Raw genomic sequence first — 19,506 nt, 5'->3', positions numbered from 1 at the left:
CCAGAAGCACCAGGTTTGGGTAGTGGAGGGGAAGCAGAGGGGGAGGGAGGCAGGCACATGAGGTGGGGGGAAGCAGACACGCAAAAGATGTCAGATGTCAATATGAGTGGCTGCCCAGTGCTGGCATGGTATGGAAAACTGCTTTGAGTCAATCAAATTTTTTATGATTGAGAAATGAAACGGTTAAAAAAGCTTTTGCGTTTTTTTGCATTTTGTGCTGATGAACAGCGGGATGTCTCAGGTCCAGTTCCAGAGCATGCCTCTGAGCACAGACATAAAGATCACTGGAGGCACTGCTAAAAATAAGGCAGTGCTCTGTCTTGACAGCCACAGGTGTCTGAAAGCAGTAACCAGGGAGCATGTTTTCTCTCTTGCTGGGCCAGGAATGGTAGATACAGGCTGTTAGACCCGTGTGTCCTGTAAAAGGTCAGCATCAACATCTCCCCTTCAGCCAGAAGAAGCAACTGTACCCCACCCCAAACACCACCAGGGGCTACAAGCCCCCACAGAGCCTCCTGGTTGACCCAGGACCAAAAGCAAACAAGCAAATACCATGAACATCAGCAGAGTAAGGAGTACCACAATCCTAGGGTGCCTGCAGGAATCAGTTAGGAGTAAAACCATTTCCCTCTCAGACAATATAGGTAGCTGATGTTATTTCCGTATATTTATACACTTCAGTGAATTAGAGTATTAGTATATTTAAACATCTTCTGCAGTTTTCTGATATTTGAGATCTGATATGTATAGACACACAGACAGACAGAAGCACTTCTACCTGCTCCCTATCAATGACAGCATTTACGGTACATCACAAGAATGTATCCCGGTGGCCATCTGCTTCTCCTGTCCATCCATATTTCACCCTGCAGATGCACCTGAGGTCTGCCAGTGTCTTCGCTCTGCATTGCAAGATCTCAGTGGGCACACTACTGCTTCCCCCTTTTTTTTCGATTTTTCTTTTGAGCAGAGGGTGTGTAGCGTTCCCGAGAACATGGTGGGTTTCTCAGAAGCTCGTCTTTCTTGAGTTCCCAGTCTTCATCTCTCTGGTCTAAGGAGATGCCTTTCATTGCAGCTGTCCTGCGATAGTTTCTGCTCTCCTCCTCTGCTCTGGGGAAGAAAGCAAGAGTGCATCTTCAGATACTGAGCACAGACAGCACAGCCCCTCCACCATCCACGAGCAGCCCACCTACAGTGTCAGGGGATCCTGTATTGGTATGGTCAAAACACTGTTGCCAGCAATAAATACATGAGAAAACACTGAGGTCCATCCCAAACCGAGCAGCATTCATCACCCCAAGCGACCAGGTACTCACTGAGAGCTGGGCTGAAGTGGGAAACCTCCAGTAAAGATCTATGGTGAGATCAGACTTTTACCATCGGAATCATAATTTTAACTGTGCAAAGCTCTCAAAAGACGGATCTTATGAATTAGTGTGCTTTTAAATAGACTTGAGCACATTTAATGCAACCGTACATAATATAGTAACTCGCTGCAACTGCAACATTTCCATTTTCTTTTATTTTCTATACTGCTCATTCATAAGTATTAGAAATTCTTAATGCCAAAACATCAGATCTGAAGACAATGGGAATTTGGGAGGATTTGTAGATAGTTATTCTTTACAGACAAACTTTTAACCTCATGAATTGTCTAATCCAAATCCAATTCAACCCTGAAATTCTGGTAAAGTTTGCATTCAAATCCAGAAATAAACTGGACAATACACCCCCATTTCTTCTTTTAAAATAATAACTCTAACTATGCAATACCATAGAAATACAGCTGTGCTTCAGAGGTTCAAATTTTGCATGGTAAAACTTTTTGTAGAAGACACCATTTTTCCCAGCCTAGTATCTCCATATACAAATCATTGACAACTCTCCTCTGGTTCTGGGGATTTTAGCTGTGCTTTTCAAGCTGTCTCTATGATTTCAAGCATGTGAAACCTGTTGGATGTCACACATTGAACCATCGTCCACCCAGACCCTGGGATTTCCGAGTCAGCATGGAGTTTGCTTTTGGCATCTGTGATTTACCCAAGTCTTCTTTTTTTGGTTTTGGTGGGGTTTGGGGTTTTTTTTGGTTTTTTTTTTGGGGGGGGGGGGTGTGTGATATTCACATCTTTTTTCTGTTAAACGAACACAGACCCAGATCTTCATTGAAGGACACTGCATAAGCTTGTAACCTGAAAATAAACATAACTCACTGCAATGTTCCTTATAGCCTTGAAATATCAATGGTTTTCATTACATTTCCCATTGCAAACAACCAAAGCAAATTAAAAACCACTTTCATCAAGACCAAAATGAATATGCTCATTTGAGCAGTGGAACTTTTATTTCTTTTTATCATTTTAGTGATGGTTTTTTCAATCACAGCTCTTAAATATTTTTCCTATGAAGTGTTGTTAATTTTGTCTTTACAGTCCTTACATGTGCCTGGCACAGACATAGTCTTTTGGAAAAAAATAACCTCAAACTAAAAAATAGATAGCTACTTTCTGCATTTTGTAGCTATTCGAGGAATTTTTAAAGGGAATTTTAAAGAATTTTAAAAGACCAGTATATCTATCTTTCACTTCCAAGTCATACAACCTAGAATCATGGAATGGTTTGGCTTGGAAGGGACCTTTAAAGATCATCTAATCCAACCACCAATTTTCAAGTCATTGAAGGACCAGTTCCCTTTCAAAAAAACAGCAAAATCCAAAGAAAAGGACCTTTTCTTTCTCACACCAGTAGTAAGCAGCAGAAAGCACTGAAAAAATAGGAGCCACTGTAGTGAGTGAACCTTGGCCAGCTGCCAGGCGCCCACTCAGCCGCTCTCTCAATCCCTGTCCTCAACAAGATGAGGGAAGAAAGACTACAGAGCTCGTGGGTTGAGATAAAGGCAGGGAGATCACTCACCAAGGACCACCACAGGCAAAACAGACTTGACTTGGGGAAAATCAATTTAATTTCTTGCCTATTGAAAATAGAGTAGGATGATGAGGAACAAAGACAAAACTAAAGCACCATACCTCCACCCCCACTTTTCCCCAGGCTCAACTTCACTTGTTCATTCCCAACTCCTCTCCCCGCTCTCCCCAAGCAGCGCAGGGGGATGGGGAATGGGGCTTGCAGCCAGTCCATAACACTTTGTCTCTGCTGCTCCTTCCTGCTCACGCTCTTCCCCTGCTGCAGCGTGGGTCCTTCCCATGGGCTGCCGTCCTTCAGGATACGCCTGCTCCAGTGTGTGCTGTCCATGGGCCTCAGTCCTTCAGGGCACACGCACCTACTCTGGCATGGGGTCCTCCACAGGCTGCAGGGTGGGTACCAGCTCCACTGTGGACCTCCATGGGCTGTGGGGGGACAACCTGCATCACCATGGTATTCTCCATGGGCTGTGGGGGGGAATCTTCACTTACCCTAGAGCTGCAGGGCTGTTCCTCACTTTTTTCCTTCACTCCTCCCTGCTGGGCAGTACTTCTTCCCTTTCTTACACATGTTTCCAGAGGCACCCCCAGTGCCACTGGTGGGCTGGGCTGTGTCCTGCGGTGTATCTGGCACAGTGTAGCCCCAACCTCTCCTCACAGAGACCCCGCTGGACAGCAACATTGCCAGGATCCAGACATAGACTCTCCTAAGTGTAAATCTTATCCAAGAGAAGACAAACCCTTTCCTCCTACTGCAGAGGTCTGATTCGGTAGGTACTGAGTATTTGTGGCGCTCTGTCAAAAATAGCACCAAATATCAGGAAAAATCCTTTTTTCTCTAATACAGCAGCTCCATCACATCACTGCAATGCTGTCCCAGCTGAGAGCTTGGGCAGCATGGAGCAAAGCCAGTGGTTTCACACAGATGTGCTGCATAGCATGGGTTTACTACAGAGATACATATATATATATATTTGTAGATATATACACACACAGACAGACAGATATACATACACCTACACAAACATATCATTGAGACAGGTGGTCAATGCCCCATGTCTGCTAGTGTTTAAAAGACATTTAGAAAATGCCTTCAATAACATGCCTTAATTTTTGGTCTGCCCTGAACTGGTCAGGCAGTTGGACTAGATGATCATTGCAGGTCCCTTCCAACTGAACTAATCTATTCTATTCTATTAAGTATCTGCTACCAAAGGCAAGAAACCTCTTTCTGTACAATTTTACACATGTATATATATACACACATACACATACATATATGTAAGCCCTGGGCTTAGATAGCAGGAGCCTTTGGTGCAGTTTCAGCCCTTGGCACTCTGCAGAGATGCTGGTGGCAGGCAGGGGCCGTGGGTCTCTGTGCCTGCTTGGCACCATCCTTGGCAGCTCTCTCAGTGCCAGGGTAAAGCCCTTCTCATGCATAACAAATCTAATGCAAATGATGTGTTTGTTATTCAGAAGCAGCTGTGTTTTGAAGGCTGTTCCCTATCCTTTGCATGTCCATGCAAACTTCGGTGAGTGGTGAGAGGAAGGATTTGGATGCTCATAGCCCTTTTTAGATATGCATGTCAGCCCTGCATTTGGCACAGCCCCTCAGGCTGTTATTTTAAAAATTGCCTTTTCTCTCTTTCTGCATGACAGGCAAATACCCAAAACTGATGGTGATGATCTGTAACAGAATATCCCTCATATTTACATACCGATACCACAGACACCGTGAGTGACGGGCAGACCTGCTCCGTGCTGCACAGCATTAATGTGCAGACGCACACTTCATTTTGTCTGCAGCACACATGGGTACTGCCCAGCTCCCATTGGAGCCATGGAGCCCTGCCTGACCATGGACATCACCTCTGGGACCTTCTGCACACCTGAAGGAGCAGAAGGTAATCGCGATTATACTAGAAATGGCAGTAATCCTCCTAGTTGACTCCAAGTTTGCTGACATGAGGACGTGAAACTGTTGCATGAGGTAAAGGTGTCCACTGTGGTTGTAAATATAGCGGTTGGGCTTAAAGAAAGGGTTCCTGAGCCCTGGTGATAAACTCCTGGCTGCCACAGGCTGTGTTATGGCTGTGAGGTGATCATACAAGCTTCCCATGTCCTGTAATATGTCCCAGGCATGAGCATTCAAAGCATCTTCCCAGTTATTAAGTTGTCCTGGCAATGCTCCTAGCTGAGTCATGAAGCCACGGGGTGAGTCAGGCCAGCACGTGGCTCTGAAAGACAAGTTTTCGACCTTAAATTAGTCATTCACCTCAGAAAACCCCCCATCAGCTACTTGAGCGGCCCTAGGCTGTTGCCGAGGTGGTTCAGACCAGGATGTCAATCATCCTGTCAGTCATCCTCCCAGCCACTTCCACCAACACAGGCGCCTCTGCCCGCCACAGGCATCACCCGTTGGCACCATCCGGGCTATTGCCCCACTCTCGCTGTCACCTCAGTGCCATGGCTCTGGTGCACAGCCAAGTGCATGGCAAATGCTACAGACCTGGCAGGGCTTAATGGTGAGAGTAGGGCAAAAGTGACAGCACTGACTAGGTCAGCAATTGCTATAAATGATTAATCAAGGGGAACAAGCCTGCAGGACTTTCACCCTCTAGGGCAGACAATATTTACCTGTTCTGACACAGAACCTCAGCAAGCCAAGCACTGAGAACAGTATAAAGAGAACCTCTCCCCTGGAAGAAAGTGCCCCATTCTCCAAGAGGTGGCAAACCCGAGCTTATCCCAGCCAGGGTCTAGGTCGTAAAAAAATATATAGATTACTAAAGCTTAGGTATCAACTGTTGGTTGTTTGAATTTCTTTAAACTGAAGCTCTAAGAGTAATAAGAGGTGATTCTTCTGTGTGGAGGGAAGGTGGTGAATAGCGAGGGTCTCTACAGCGAGGCTTTAGCTGTGAGGTGTCTGGACACTGGGTGGGCAGGTGAAATGCAAAGGTCCCAGCAGCCTCCACAACAGCCAGAGCTTAGAAACAGGGACCTGTGGCTGTCCTAGAAAGCTTTTTGGGCTCTGTACAGGGGGATTTTGCACAGTTTGTCTGTCTCTTCCTACGGAAGGACACTGATGCTCTGTCAAGACAAAAAGTGGGCACGGAGCCTTTCAGCAGGAACCAACAAGCTGTAGAAGTACAGCGAAAGGACAGCAGTACCTACAGAAAGGTTTACATGGATTAATGAAAGGTGGCATTTGGTAGGCACTGGCTACCTCAGATATTTGCCCAGTCACCATGAAATTGTTTTTGAACACCATGAAAATGATTTTGAAATTGGCAGCTCTTGTGCCAAACTGGCAAGCTGGAGATTTTGAGTTGGATACGCATCTATAAAAAAAAGCCATGGTTTATATGGTGCCAAAGCAGTCTTGAGAATGTGGCAGTGGTAAAAAAGATGCTAGTTAAGAACTATGGTGGGACTGTAAATTCACAGAAAAACCAAGGAGAGGAAAAGCCTTTGGGTGCTCTCAGCATCTCTGCGTCTGGCGTGTGCCAGTTTCACAAGCAGCATTATTTAAATGCCAGGGCACGTGTGGGTGTATGATTTGCAGTGAACAAGCTGGTTAACCTCTGCTGGTCTGTACCGCTGCTCTAGAGAGATGTAGGTATGGAACACAGCTCAGAGCTCTGGAGGACAGCATCCTATTCCAGGGAAACAGCTTTGCAAGGATGAAACCACCTGTGAGCCAAATCAGTGGCTGAAAAACAGGGATGGTAACTGGGAACCCTTTAAAAGCATATTGGCCATTGCATATGGTGCCACAGTGATAACTGTAAACAGTTAAAACAACAAGGAGTCTTCCAAAATTTGGAAGTGATTAATATGTGGCCATCCTCTTAACAGATCAGATTTTCAATAATTACGTAAAAAAAAAAAGGGTGGCTCTGTTCTTCACTACAGGAAAAGCCAAGCTATATACATACACCAACACCAACTGCTAAAGGGATGTTCTTAAATAATTCAACCTGTGTATTCAGCATTCACCAGTCTAAGGGTTTAATACTTGTTAGTTCTTGCTTTCATTTCCATTGCTTAAAAATCACTCTGTAACATCTTTATAAAAACAATGATGTCATGAAGTGATAAAGATTTTGAAAACACACCAAGGCAAACCATAGAAGGTAGTGGAATAAATTAACATCTTCCCAATGGCGTTCCCACAACAAAGACCCATATTGTCTTACCTGCTACTCATGCTTGATGGCTTTAATAAGCTTTAGGTGGAAAGATAAGCAATATGCTCATATTCGTTTTGGTCCTCTATATAGCAGTCAATTTAGTTTTCATTGCTGGAGCCCTGCCAGCTGCCACAGTGGGACTGGCCATCACTACTCACTTTTCCAAGAACCTGGAGCAGTCTTGGTGACCGTAGATTTCTGCAAGCCGTTTGGGAGTGTCACCAAAGAGGTCAGCTGCATCCATGGCAGCATGCAGGGAATGAAGGGTGCGAAGCACTCCCAGTCTCCCCGACTCGGCAGCAAAGTGAGCCGGTGTCCAGCCCACGTCACTCCGCAGGCAATGCCGGGCACCGTGATTCACGAGGAGCTTGACCAGCTCCGATTGCCCTTGGGCAGAAAAACAGGGAGAGAAGACACACCTGCATTAGACCATACCTTCAGGATGCAGAAGATGGTCACACACAGTTGATCATAATTCTCTCAGGCATGTAACAATGGATTTTACCCACGACCTGGCCATTTGATTTATCAAATAAATGATACTCATTAGAAAATGCTTTTTTTTAAAAAAAGACCCAAACATTAGAAATTTTTTTTCCCAAACTAGACTGCTTCCAGAAGCATTTTACAACAAAAACAACAAAAAGGCAAAAAGCCTTGTACAAATTTCTGAACAGCACATCTCAGTTAGTCATTGACCAACTGGCTATTGACTATTTAATTGTTTTGGTTTGGTTTTTAGTTCGATGCAAAATAAAATCTAAACATTAAAAAACTGGAAAACCTGTGAACAGCTTTACTAAAACACAGGTCTGCTTGATCGGAGCTAGAGAAATCACTTGTTTTCATTCACCTTCATATTTTTCTAACTTGTGGAATTGCTTAAAGAAGCCAAAAAAAAAAAAAAAAGGCTTTCTACCCTACTTCACACTGCCTTGACTGAGCCAGATCGTTCCCAGTGCCACCCAGGCCACGCCAGTCTCTCATCATTATTTTCTCAGATAGCTCAGTTCCCTTTGCTGATGCTCAAATGAGTAATAATCCATCCCAGCAAAAGTAAAAACTGGTGTCAAGTGTAAACCAGCAAATCACACAACTGATTTCTGAGCAAAGGCAAATGCCATGATGTGAGATCCCATTTTATGCTGTGCGCAATTATACATTATATATTGTTGCCTTCAACTCTTTTGGGGGCTGCAAAAGGATTTTTAGCTTTCACTGACACTTCTGATGGTGAAGGAACAAACAGGAGCTGCAAAAAACCTCTGGTCCTGTGTTGTTCATTCGACCAGTTGGGATAAAGGGAGGGCAAAGTAAAACACACTGTAATTGTTTTGTTCTTTTGGGCTTGATAAATACTTGGTATACATACAGCGTGCTTGGCTTTCTTGCTCATTTGTGCAGGTGTAGATAAGAAGTAACTCCTCTGTACTGTATGAAGTCACCTCTTAGAAAAGTAATGTGGGGAGCAAGGAGACGTGTTATATGGACATATGTAAACTGTAAGTTTTCACATAACAGGAAAAAAAGCCAAAAAATCACTTTGATGGCAACCCCCTAAATTACTTTGGCAGCAGAGCTCCCATTTAAATTGCTATTTTTCTCTTTTTGGCTCGTTAAGGACAAAATGAACAGATAGAAGCTGCGACTATCACCAGCACTGATTGCCGTCACAGCAAGATGTAATTACGCTCAGCATCACCCGTTACGCCGCCAGTTCACAGAGGTAACAGAGCAGGGGTACCCTTACCTCTGGCAGCAGCCCAGTGCAGCGGGGTCCTGTCGTGCCAGTCAGCATCCTTGTGATTTGGATCGCAGCGCCCTGTCCTCAAAATCTCATCCACCAGGTCGTAGTCCCCCAAAGCCACAGCTTCATGGAGCTCTGTCATGCTGCGCACTTCGGAGAGGTGCCTGGTAAAAGAGCAGTGGTCATTTGGTGGGTGTTCACTGATGCATCAGCTCCTCTCAAGGGCAATGTTAACAGATCAAGGAGCACCTGGATTAAAAATGAGAAATCAGAATTTATCCAAAAATAAGGAAAAAGGAATGAGAGGGGGAGAAAATATTTTTCATTTATCTTCAAACCAGTGATCACGGACTGATGGTGATATTTGGTTCGCAGTCATGGAAATCTGGAGCAAAGTGCAGCCCTTTATATAAAGGACTCGGAGACAAAAGCACACTGCATTTCTCAAGGATGTTGCTAACAAACAGCCAGCTCAGGCCAAACATTTGCCACGGGTCTGTTGGTGCTCGCTATGGAAACTGGCTCCTCCCTTGCCAATGCTGCAGATCCATTATCGGTAGCATATTACTGCAATGAAAGAAATGCCCGTGCATGCATCTTCTGATGGGTTTTGGTGCAAATAATCAAGCTATGACATGCTGCTTAAAAATCTTGTCTCTATAGCCATGCTTTGCACTTTCCAGTCCGATACAACAGACCCTCATCAAGAAACACAAGCAGATCTTCTGGCCCTGCAAGGCTGTGGATTTCAGTGATTATACCTGTGCTAGGGGGTATTTCCTGGCTGCTTTGCTGGCAGGGAACTTAAGCAGCTTGCAAGGATCGCTACGCTACCCCATCATCCTGAGGATGGAAACACTGCAATATTTTCTCCAGTCTGGCCAGATCAATGGGGAGAAAACTTTTGTATTGCCATATTGAAGTTAGTCTTGATCTAATTAGTCCAGCTCCCCTCATAAGCGAGAAAAGTTTCACGATTTGCTCCAACTTTTGCATTACATTTAATTCATGGAGTAATTTTCACAGACTGAAAAGAGTCTGATTGCCATGCTCAGCATGTTGGAAAGGATCAACATGGGAGCTTGTAGAGGCTGATGTGACGGAAGGTTTGCAACCCTAGGGGCTGCATCCTGGGAGCCAGAGGTGGATGGGGCCATTTCCCTGCTCCCAACTCCCATAAACACCCCAACCACATCTCAAATCCAGGCTGGAAGAACACACCACCATCTCTACCTTGCTTTCTTATAAGAAAAAGATGAGATACAAAGGTCAGAGGGAATCACCGCCTGCTTCAGCAAGTCCCCTGACTTAGGTGGTTGGACTGTGTAGACCAGATGCAAGAGAAAGACCCACACATGACTTCTACTGAGTTTGACTCCTGCACATCTGGGAATATCAGAATACATTAAAAAATATAATAAATGTTGGAGTTCCTCAGAGGGCCACAGAAGTATCATGGGCTTTGGCATGTCTCTGTTATTTAAACCATTCATGCACCACCTCCTCCTCATTGCCTCTCACTAACCTTGAAGAACCTGTTCCTTTAGATTAAACAGAGATCTTCAGAGTTATCCTCTAAGACATTTCATCAGCATTAAATCTATCCTGAAAATGTTACACTTTAATGCATCCACCAAAATGAGTGCTGGACAAAAGTACAGAAAAGAAATAGATCTGGGACCTTTTCATACAACTTTCTTATTCTTTTCTAAGGAAACGCCAACAAAATTCAAAGTTTAAAAACATCCATTTCAAGCACCTTTGTGTTCTGCTAGCTTCACATCATACCCACGCACACACATGCAAAGGGAGAGGAAGGGAAGCCAGTGATCCCACCTCAGGAGCTCACCAGCTCACCGAGGGGACGACAGTCCATGGGTGCAGCATCACAAGCAATTTAAGCCAAACCAAATTTCACCTTCCCTCCCTCCCCTGCTGCCCCCCTTTGCTGGCCTTGAAGCTCATATGGCTGTTTCATCGGCTGGATCAACCTGTTGATCTCTCAGAAAGCTCATCTTTTGCTATCGGTTCTGGGTTTATGGTGAATTCCCTAAACTCAGCACTACTGAGGGGGCTGCGTAAAGGGGGTGTGCAGATCTGCCCCCTCAGGGGGGACCATGCTTGATCCACCGTAAGCTGCTCCAGAAGCTGCACCCAAAAGCGGGATCAGCTTCCTTGCGGGGTTGTTATCCCTTTCTCATAAGGCCAGAGGAAAAGATTTGGATTTTGATGGAGGGACCTTGAGCCAAAGCACAGTGCTCCCGTGCTGCGGTCTCCCTGCCTTGCCCAGCCGTAAGCGTGGCAGCTCCTCTGCGGGATGTCGCAACCCTGCCAGGGAATTTCTCACCGGGGTCTGGTGCCTGACCCAGCCCCACGCCACCACGCTCAGCAGCCGCCGCGAGAAAAGCCAGAAATTCGCAGCCACATGCAAACAAGCCCGTATATAAATCCCCCCCTGCCACACAAAGGCGCAGCCCAGCATCTAAGCAGCCGTGGGGTCCTCCGGGGCATGCAATGTTTTTTTGGGATGGCTCCATGTCGGAAACTTGTTTTGCAGGCCCAGGGAAGATATCTCCCAGAAAGATTGTCTCATTTGAAAACTAAGGCAAAGTTTGGTCCCTCCCCTTCGGGAAGAACCCGGCAGTCGGTCTGCCCGCGAGAGAAACGTCCTCCTGCGGGAGCAGCCGCCTCTCGCCTGGCTCCTGAGGGCCGAGGGTGGCCGAAGGCTCCGTCCAGCTCCTCTGGCCAGTGGGACTGGAGCGGAGGGCGACGGGGACACTGCACACCAGGTACGTGGAGCGTTGGGTGCTGCTAAAAGGGGGAAAAGGGTCTGAGGAGAGAGCACGGGGAGGAGCAAGGGGGATTGTAAGGAGCTGGGGAGTTTCTGCGCAGCCCCTCGCACAGCTTGGCATCGCTCCCCTCCCTGGCGTCAGCCTGCCCTTCCCGGAGCCTGTCTCCAACTCCCAAGGGCTCAAGCTCCTCCGCCTCCTCCCTTCCAGCCCCTTCTCCCTGCGCGTCCCTGCGGAGGGGTGGGATTCGCTCCGGCTAAGCTGCAGGGGAGGGTACAGCAGACGTGCCCCTTCCCCTCCGTGTGTACCGCCAGCCAGCGTCCAGGGAAAAGGTGAACTGAGTTTTCCCGTGGGGAAGAGTAACCCACCTCCCGATCCGGGTGTGCTCAGTGTGGGCATGGGAAAAAGCAGTCCCAGGCTGTGGCAGGGGAAACCCAGGCTAGATGGAAGATGGAAAAAAAAAAAAAATTCACAGTGAGGGTGATTAAACTCTGCTTCAGGCGTCCAGCACTGAGACATGCAGAACTGAGGCAGCCCCATATGTGCCCTGCTTTGAGCAGGCTTGGACTAGGTGACCTCCAGCGGTCCTTCCTGATGTAAATTCTTCTGGGAGGCTGAGGGACACAGAGCAGGAGGTTTTGGGTGCTCTGCCAGCACAGCTTTCATTGCCCCCAAACCCAGCATCTGCAAGGTGAATGCCTGCACGGGACCTTACACCCTGGCTGCTGTTAAGAGGTGGTGGGGAGAGAGACGGTGGGTTTAGGATGAGGTTCCCCCCGATGTGTTTTGAGCCCGATGAACTCAGAGAGAGGTGAAAAAGTGGTGTACTGCAACGTTAAGTCAGATGAACTGGCCAGGAGAGCCTGCCTGTACTTCACCCTGTGACACGACCATCCAAGCCTCTCCAGGAGCAGCAGCCGGTGGCTTTTCAGGGCAGGAGCCAAGGGTGGCAGTGCTGTCTGGACTTGCACTTAGCAACCCTGCTGACACGATTTACAGCAGCTGAGAAGCTGTTGTGACAACCCTCTAATGGGCAACTCCAGGAGGAAAGTGGAGATGCTCAAATCTCCGTCTCTGGCTGTCATGAGCAATTGGCCTTCCCTTTTTTTCTGCCTGCTGGAAGTAAAACACTTTATCTCCTCAAAATCAGCTAGTATTAGAGGGGAAGGGACCCTTCTGCAGTGGAGTCGTGCTTGTAGAGAAGTGAGAGGGGACATTCCTACTGGAAGAGATACGCTTGGATTTAGCCCTTGGATCCAGAACCTCCACAGGAAGACTGAACCCACATGCCAATCCTGCTGACTCCAGTGCTGCTGCCCGCTGCTTCTACCCGACATCCCTATGTCCTGACCACACATCAGACAAGTTCTCCACCACCAGGTCCTGCCTCAGGCCCAAACCAGAAAGCAAAGGGTGAGAAGAATTGCTTCAGTGCCTAAAACAGAACATTTAAGCGCAGGGACCAGAACTGGGGCTCTCAGGTAAATGCTGTCATAACACTTAGGAGTGCTCTTTCCACCAGACACAGTGGATGTTGAAATGTATCTGGGGTAGGGACTATGGTGATCCCATGGCCCAGTGATGAGAAATGGATCTCTGTCTCAATCTCCAGTGCCAAATCAGGCAGGGGATATACTTAAAACAGATGACTGGAAGCTCAGTAAGGGGACAGTGACACCTCCACCTGCTGGGAAACATCTCCCTGGGAAGTGCTACTGAGATGAGAATGTGGAAGTCCTCCCAGATATGGTTGAGAGGCCCTGGATCCAAAGGCATCATCCAAAAGGCTAGGAATCACCCAGCTCCACCTTCGCTTCTCTTAGTCTCCATTTCCCATTTTGAGCAGAGGGACATACCATCCTTCCCCAGCCTCGTGTGCCCTCTGTGCTCGTGGTGATGTGCTGTCACCAAAAGACTGAGGTCAGCATCACCTCTGCACTAAGCCACACCAAGATGAAGGACGGAAGCAGCATTTAAAACGTGCAGTATGCTTGTTTACTGGGAAAAAACCCCACAAACTGGCTCAGATCGCTGGAAGAAAAACACATTTGCATTTTGGTGACAGCGTCAGGCATTTACACCCTGCCACACAAAAGGCACCAGTGTGAAGGCCTCTTTCCTTCAGCTCCCCCACATTCCCCAGGACCAGCTCCCCAGCCTTGGCAGCCTTCAAGTAAAGGACAAGCCAAGGTCGGGGGTTGGGGGGGGAGGGGGGGGGCGGTGCGTGAAGAAAAAAAAGGAAATAAAAAAGGGGGAAAAAAACCAAACCAAAGGAAAAAACCCTGAAATTAAAACCACAGGCCCTGGTAGAACAGCCCTTGCCACTGCCCACTATCCGAGCGAGAGCTCGTGTGTGGAAACTGCTCACCTTTTGCTCTGACAGCTCTGGCACTGCCCAGAGCACACTGCAGTCCCTTCCTCCCCTGCTGGAGAAGCTGGCAGCTCTCCAGCCCCCAACCACTGGGATGGATGCCGGTGGAGGTGGCAGAGATCAGGTTGTTCAGGCACAGGGACAGCTTGCCCTGACAGCAGCACCACCATTCTCTGTCCTCTTCCATCAGTAACTTCCCACTAGCTTCACAGAGACGCTGAGCCTCCTGAGGAACAGCAAACCCACTTGAGAAGATGCTGGGAAGAAGCAGAGTGACACCCATGACCCCCTCTTGCTGCTCTCATGTGCATAAGCTCTCCTACTGCAAGCCCCTAGAGCACTGGAGGCAAGTTGGCAGGATCTGGCCCCAAAAAGCGCAAGGCCAGATTGCCTCCTTGTGCCAGCTTGCACGGACCAACAGAAGCCAGTGCCAATTTATACTGACGTCGGATCCAGCCTTGGAATTTAACAAAAGCCTGCATGTTTATCCAAGTGCTGGGAGAGGCTGCCGGAGCTGCTTCCTGCGCCCTTTCCATCCCCAGCTCCGGAGCTGCTGCAGGAACCACCCAGCGGCAGCCACAGCACGTCAGCTCTGGTAAACAAACTCAAACCCACGAACTGAAGGCAAAAAAACTATTAAACACAAGGAAGTCATCATCTGCCTGACTGCATTCGCAAGCAAGAACATGGGCGTACTGCTGCCAGATATAACTTCCATTTTCAGACTGAGATGACACCCTGTTTGTCGCACTTGAAGCAGACCCAGCTCTTACCCAAAGCACATGTGGACTCCAGCTGCTAAAAAATGTTAGGAGCAGGACACAGGTTTCAGGTCTCAGCTACCATACTGCAGAATTCCAGACTTCGACACCTACAGGCATATAAACGCATGGCCTGATGCATTTCTTGAAAATAACATAGGGTTTTGATTTCCATTACTGCAGGAGGAGAGCAGGGGTGATGGATGCTGTTATCCCACGGTATCTGTAGAGAAATCAGTCCTCACTGCTTAATTTAACAGCCTTAAGGGTTTTGGTCATTTCTCTTCTGCTACAGATACTGGAGGCTCACAGATAAATGCTGAAAAGTGAATTTAAGACAAAAAGAACAGGCTGATGATGTAAACTACAGAGGCTGACAGGCTGGGGTGTTCAAGATTTCCTTTTTTGCTGTTCCTTCGAGGGCTGGGCAAAACAGCAGTTTAGCATCTGAGCAGTAAAATGCCCTGCCACTGCGCTGTTACCTAAACTCCCCCAAAAGAGTAAAGCAGAGCAAATGCACCATTTTTACCTGCACCTGAATTAGGCACTTTCTGAAGTTCCAAGGAAACAATGATATTGTTCTAGATGAAAGCTGCAAAGCTGTGAAGAAAAGTCACAGCTTCAGGTGCGAAATGTCTTCTCAATTTGTATTTTTTACCATAATCAAGGTGCATGCCCTGAGAAAAAGGCTGTTAAGGGGTTACAGGTGATGTTTTCCTGAATGAAATTCAAGTATAAAGAGTAGTTCACAAGATAAGCAAAGGGGTTGCCACACCTCTTTCATGTCCTTTTCTTAATATCTACTGTTGCTTTAAAAGTTAACACTCTGCTCAGTATGTTTGGCTTGTAAGATCAGTAGGCATTTTAACATTTTGTTTGCATTCTAAAAAACAGTCATAACTTTTTGATGACCATTTCTGATCATTCAATACTGCTACCCCCCCCCCTACCTAAACACCTTTCCTGCTCAAAAAGCCATGCTGAAGCATCCAGGCGCAGAGTAGTGGCTGCAACTGAACTCCAGCCCTCTGGATTTGGGACGGGCAGTCACAGCTCCACTCCTAAACCTATGGCCAAATCCTTCTGTAGCCCTGGGTAAGGGAAAGAAAGCATTTTTAGCAAAAAACACTCCAAGTCAGTAATAGCCTTGTAGGTATCAAACAGGAAAAAGAAAATAAGGTTACATAAAAGAAATCACATTTAAAAAAAATGTTCTGCACGATGACAAACAGAGCTTACTAAAATATTTAAAAATCAGAAGAAACTCTTAGAGAAACAGCACATACATTTCTTCAGCAACACAAACCCACTGTTTTATTTCTGCTTTTCTGCTCTTTATTTCAAAGGGGAATAAAGTTCCCAAAAGCCCCAGGAGGCCTGAGGCTCCCCTCAGGTACAGATTTTTGTTTGTCTTAGGTGCCAAATGCAAATGTCCCCCCAGATTTGCAGTTATGGTTAGGAGAGCTTTCGCTCCAGTGCCTCCCCCAGTTAGATCCTGCACCCCCAATGATGCCCAATTGCCAGCTGCAACCCCATATCGCCAAGATAGAGTATCAATGACTTCACATGAAAATAAAGTAGGCTTTATTTCTTTTTTTTTGGCCTTTTTAAAATTCTGGGTTTGGCCAAAAACTTTTAGAGTTCCAGAAAAAGGAGCATTTGCCCTCCTTGTTTACTGCTGACCACAAACAATCCCTGCACTTCCCCCCATAACACACATTCCTTGCCACCATGAGAAAACCCTTCCAGAAGCAGCTCCTCCGGTTACAGCGTGCCCGTCAGCTGAAGGCAGGGAGTTGGCAGGGCAGCCTCTTCGAAAAGCAGCCCCCAGGCTGCCAAACTCAATCCTAAAACAGCCGCACGGCCAGGCTTAAACCCCTTCCCGCAGCTATCATTAGCGGCCGAGCACTTCAACCCGACCACATCCTGTCCCGCCATCGGGCAGAGACCTTTCCAAGCGCTTGTGCTTTACAGGGATGCAAGTACAGTACAGCCAGGCCACGGGGCGTTTTCTCGGAGCGATGGATGCGGGAGGGAAGTTTTTCAATGTGGAAGCGTGGCTGTCGGCCGGAGCAGCAGGGTCCCGGGGAGCGCGCAGGGCCCTCCCCCCCAGGGAGCGCATACGCCCGTCCTGGCTCCCCTTTTGGGTGCGTTTGCAGGGGGCGAGCATCGGCGGCCGGGGGAGGGGGCGAGCATCGGCGGGGGCACGGCTGTGGTCCTTCCTGGCGAGGGTTATTCCCAGGCGTGTCCCGAGGGCCAGAGCAGGGGCAGGGCAGGCAGCGCGTCCTCAGGCGGCCAGGTCGAAGTCGTCGCGCTCCTGGTTGTAGTCGAGCACCTTCTGGCGCAGGCGAGAGGCGTCCACCCAGGTGATGAAGTCCTCCACGGCGCGGGGGACGAGGAGCGCGGGGTCGGTCACCACCTCGGGCCCCACGCGGACGTGGCCCTGCTCCACGAAGGTGACGGCGTGCCGCAGGCTCTGCGCCATCCGCAGCTTGACCAGCAGGCAGGGCAGGCGGCGGCGGCAGAAGGCGGCGGCCGAGAGGCTCTCGCAGACGGCCAGCGACCGCCGGCTGCCCACCAGCCCCAGCCCGTAGAGCTTCTCCAGCAGCGCGGCGGCGCAGCGGGCGCGGAAGGCGGCGCTGGCCGGGCCCAGGTCGCGGAGGCGGCGGGCCAAGGCGCGCACACTGCGGGCCAGCGCTTTATACTGCACGTAATCCTCCCGCCGGCCCAGCCGGTAGCGCCGCAGCGCCTTCACCTCGGCCAGGCTCCCCGCCGCCGCCTCCCAGCTCACCAGCTCCAGCCGCCGCAGCAGCTTCTGCTCGTGGTACTTCAGCTTCCGCACCATCTTGCCGCCCTCTGCCGCCGCCGCCGCCGGCCCTTTCCGGGGAGGGGCGGCCGCGCTCCGCCCCGCCGCTGCCCCGGCCTGGGAGGCCCGGCCGCCTCGCCCGGCCCGGCCCGGCGGCGCCGCACCCGGCAGCGGGGCACAGCGGGCCCGCCGGGCTGCTTTCTGCCGCGGCGCTGGGACGGCCTCGGGCCTCCCCTAGGCCGCGGTGGGGCGGGGGGAGAAGGCCGGCAGATGCCCCCCCCCCGGCGGCTGCTGGAGAGAGGGGCTGGGGCTGCTGCTCACCGCTGAGGCCCGGCCGGGATCGCGGCGGCCCGCCCCGGCCCCTGCGCCCCGCCCGGCCCCGGGCGAGCCCAGCCCGGGGGAGTCGCCTCAGGCGGGGGCCGGGGGCGCTCGGGCCTCCCCAGAGCCTCTCCTGCGCGGGCAGCCCGTCCTCGCCTGTCCAGGCACCGACCCCAGCCTCGTCGCTCCTCCTGAGGGGAAAATGGCAGCAGCGCTGGCTTCCTCCGTGCCGTCCTGCTCCTCCAGACGCCAAGGCCGGTTCTGTTTACCGAGGAGCTGCGGGATCTTGCCTCTGTGCCGTTGGCGTGAGGAGGAGCACCCGCGGCCATAGCCCGGCGGGGAGGGCACTGCCTTGGCCTCTGAAACTGGCCGCTCTTGGGCTGGCGCTTCCCCCTTGGTGCCCAAGGAGCGAGGCTGCTGCCGCTCTGCGCTGCGGCCCCCCGAGTGCCACCGTGACCCCCGAGTGCCACCACGGTATCCCCAGCCAAGCGCCTCGTCCAGGCCTTCCTGTCTGGGGCAGGGTGTGGGCTGATAGTGGGATTCAGGACACTGCTCCAAGGAAATCCCCCCTTAGGTTGGGCAGGTCAGGTTGGTGACTCGGGATTTCAGATTTCTGATTCTCATTAGCTTATACCAGCTTCACCCTTGAATTTCCTGCTCCTGAAATCTTCAGTGCGCTGGATTTTTTTCAGGGTGGGTGATCTGGGCACACAGGCATGGTGGTCTCTTGATCTGCTTTGTGTTTTCCCCCAGGATTATCACTGAAGGCACCGATGGAAACAGGAAGCAGCAGCACCGAGAAGTTTTACAGGATCCCCGAAGGAAAGGGACCGCACTCGGTTGGATGTACGGACCTGATGACAGAAAATGCAGTTGAGGTAAAGTGCTCGGTTCTTCCTCCTTTGAATTTAAGCCACAATGTCAGTGAAACAACTTGCTGTAGTTGTACAGATGAGTCGGACTGGAGGTCTTGCCTGTGTGCAGGGGGGATGCTGCATGGCTGACACACTTCAGCTGTCTATCCACTCCGTCACAATGCAGGATGCATACGGGGTATTTACCAGATGGACGTAACCTGCAAGCCTTCCCCATGGCTACTTGCTCCCTCATCCTAACATCCTTGCCTTCTTGACTCTCCTACGCAAGATACTGTAGAGAAACTGTGTCCTCCCGGGACCTACAGGGTTCTTCCCATCCACCCTGTCCCTTCTGTGTTGGGCTTCTGGGAACACTCCACACACAATCTTTGTGACTGTAGCCATTCTCATCACAAAGATCCCAACTGGATTTGGCAGGGGTAGGTGATGAGGGTATTTGATGTTTCAGCTGCATGAGATGTTTTCTTGAAATTTTATCTATCCAAGAAAGAACAGGTCAGTTCTGCAAGCACTTAGTGCAGAGAGAAGCCACGATAAGAAGACAGGGACAGTAAATAGTCAGCTGAGGAGCTTGCTTATGGGTTTCCATTTCAAATCCCCTTGCTTTTTAATTTTCCTATGGGAATATGTCTGCATTTACACTGGTTTTACTCTGCAGACTAGCCAGGTATAGCGGAACTTGTGACCAGTTTGTAGTGATTATTTGTATGTTTTCCTTTCCTGAG

General features: G+C 49.5%; 3 protein-coding genes across 6 annotated transcripts in view; 1 reads left to right on the top strand and 2 right to left on the bottom strand.

The window, feature by feature from the left end:
- Positions 1 to 620: 620 nt before the first annotated feature.
- On the bottom strand, positions 621 to 15,191 carry ANKRD66 (ankyrin repeat domain 66). 2 transcript variants are annotated; one of them, XM_056342864.1, is made up of 4 exons: positions 14,792 to 15,191; positions 8,862 to 9,107; positions 7,270 to 7,498; positions 621 to 1,110 (listed from the first exon to the last, which is right to left on the bottom strand). In XM_056342864.1, exons 2-4 carry the CDS (start codon positions 8,998 to 9,000, stop codon positions 930 to 932), a joined length of 549 nt encoding a protein of 182 aa, XP_056198839.1. In that variant the 5' UTR covers positions 9,001 to 9,107; positions 14,792 to 15,191; the 3' UTR covers positions 621 to 929. The 2 variants fall into 2 exon arrangements, with proteins under 2 accessions (XP_056198839.1, XP_056198841.1); XM_056342866.1 differs by lacking the exon at positions 14,792 to 15,191 and adding an exon at positions 11,098 to 11,189.
- Positions 11,231 to 19,506, top strand: part of PLA2G7 (phospholipase A2 group VII) — a 17,536-nt gene continuing 9,260 nt past the window's right edge. Inside the window, exons 1-2 of one of the 3 annotated variants that reach the window (XM_056342859.1) lie at positions 11,231 to 11,647; positions 18,657 to 18,781. In XM_056342859.1, coding sequence (XP_056198834.1) covers positions 11,284 to 11,647; positions 18,657 to 18,781 — 489 coding nt within the window. In that variant the 5' untranslated portion in view covers positions 11,231 to 11,283. Of the gene's footprint in view, positions 11,648 to 17,973; positions 18,158 to 18,346; positions 18,487 to 18,656; positions 18,782 to 19,506 lie in introns of those variants that run through there. The other 2 variants (XM_056342860.1, XM_056342861.1) reach the window with 2 other exon arrangements.
- IMP3 (IMP U3 small nucleolar ribonucleoprotein 3) lies at positions 16,092 to 17,662 on the bottom strand. Its single transcript, XM_056342863.1, has one exon. The coding sequence runs from the start codon at positions 17,622 to 17,624 to the stop codon at positions 17,067 to 17,069; it is 558 nt and encodes a 185-aa protein (XP_056198838.1). The 5' UTR covers positions 17,625 to 17,662; the 3' UTR covers positions 16,092 to 17,066.

This window comes from Falco biarmicus, chromosome 6 (genome assembly GCF_023638135.1).
Source record: "Falco biarmicus isolate bFalBia1 chromosome 6, bFalBia1.pri, whole genome shotgun sequence".
Lineage (NCBI taxonomy): Eukaryota > Metazoa > Chordata > Aves > Falconiformes > Falconidae > Falco > Falco biarmicus.
The sequence above is the reverse complement of the archived record's forward strand: the minus strand, read 5'-3'. Positions and strand labels throughout refer to the sequence as shown.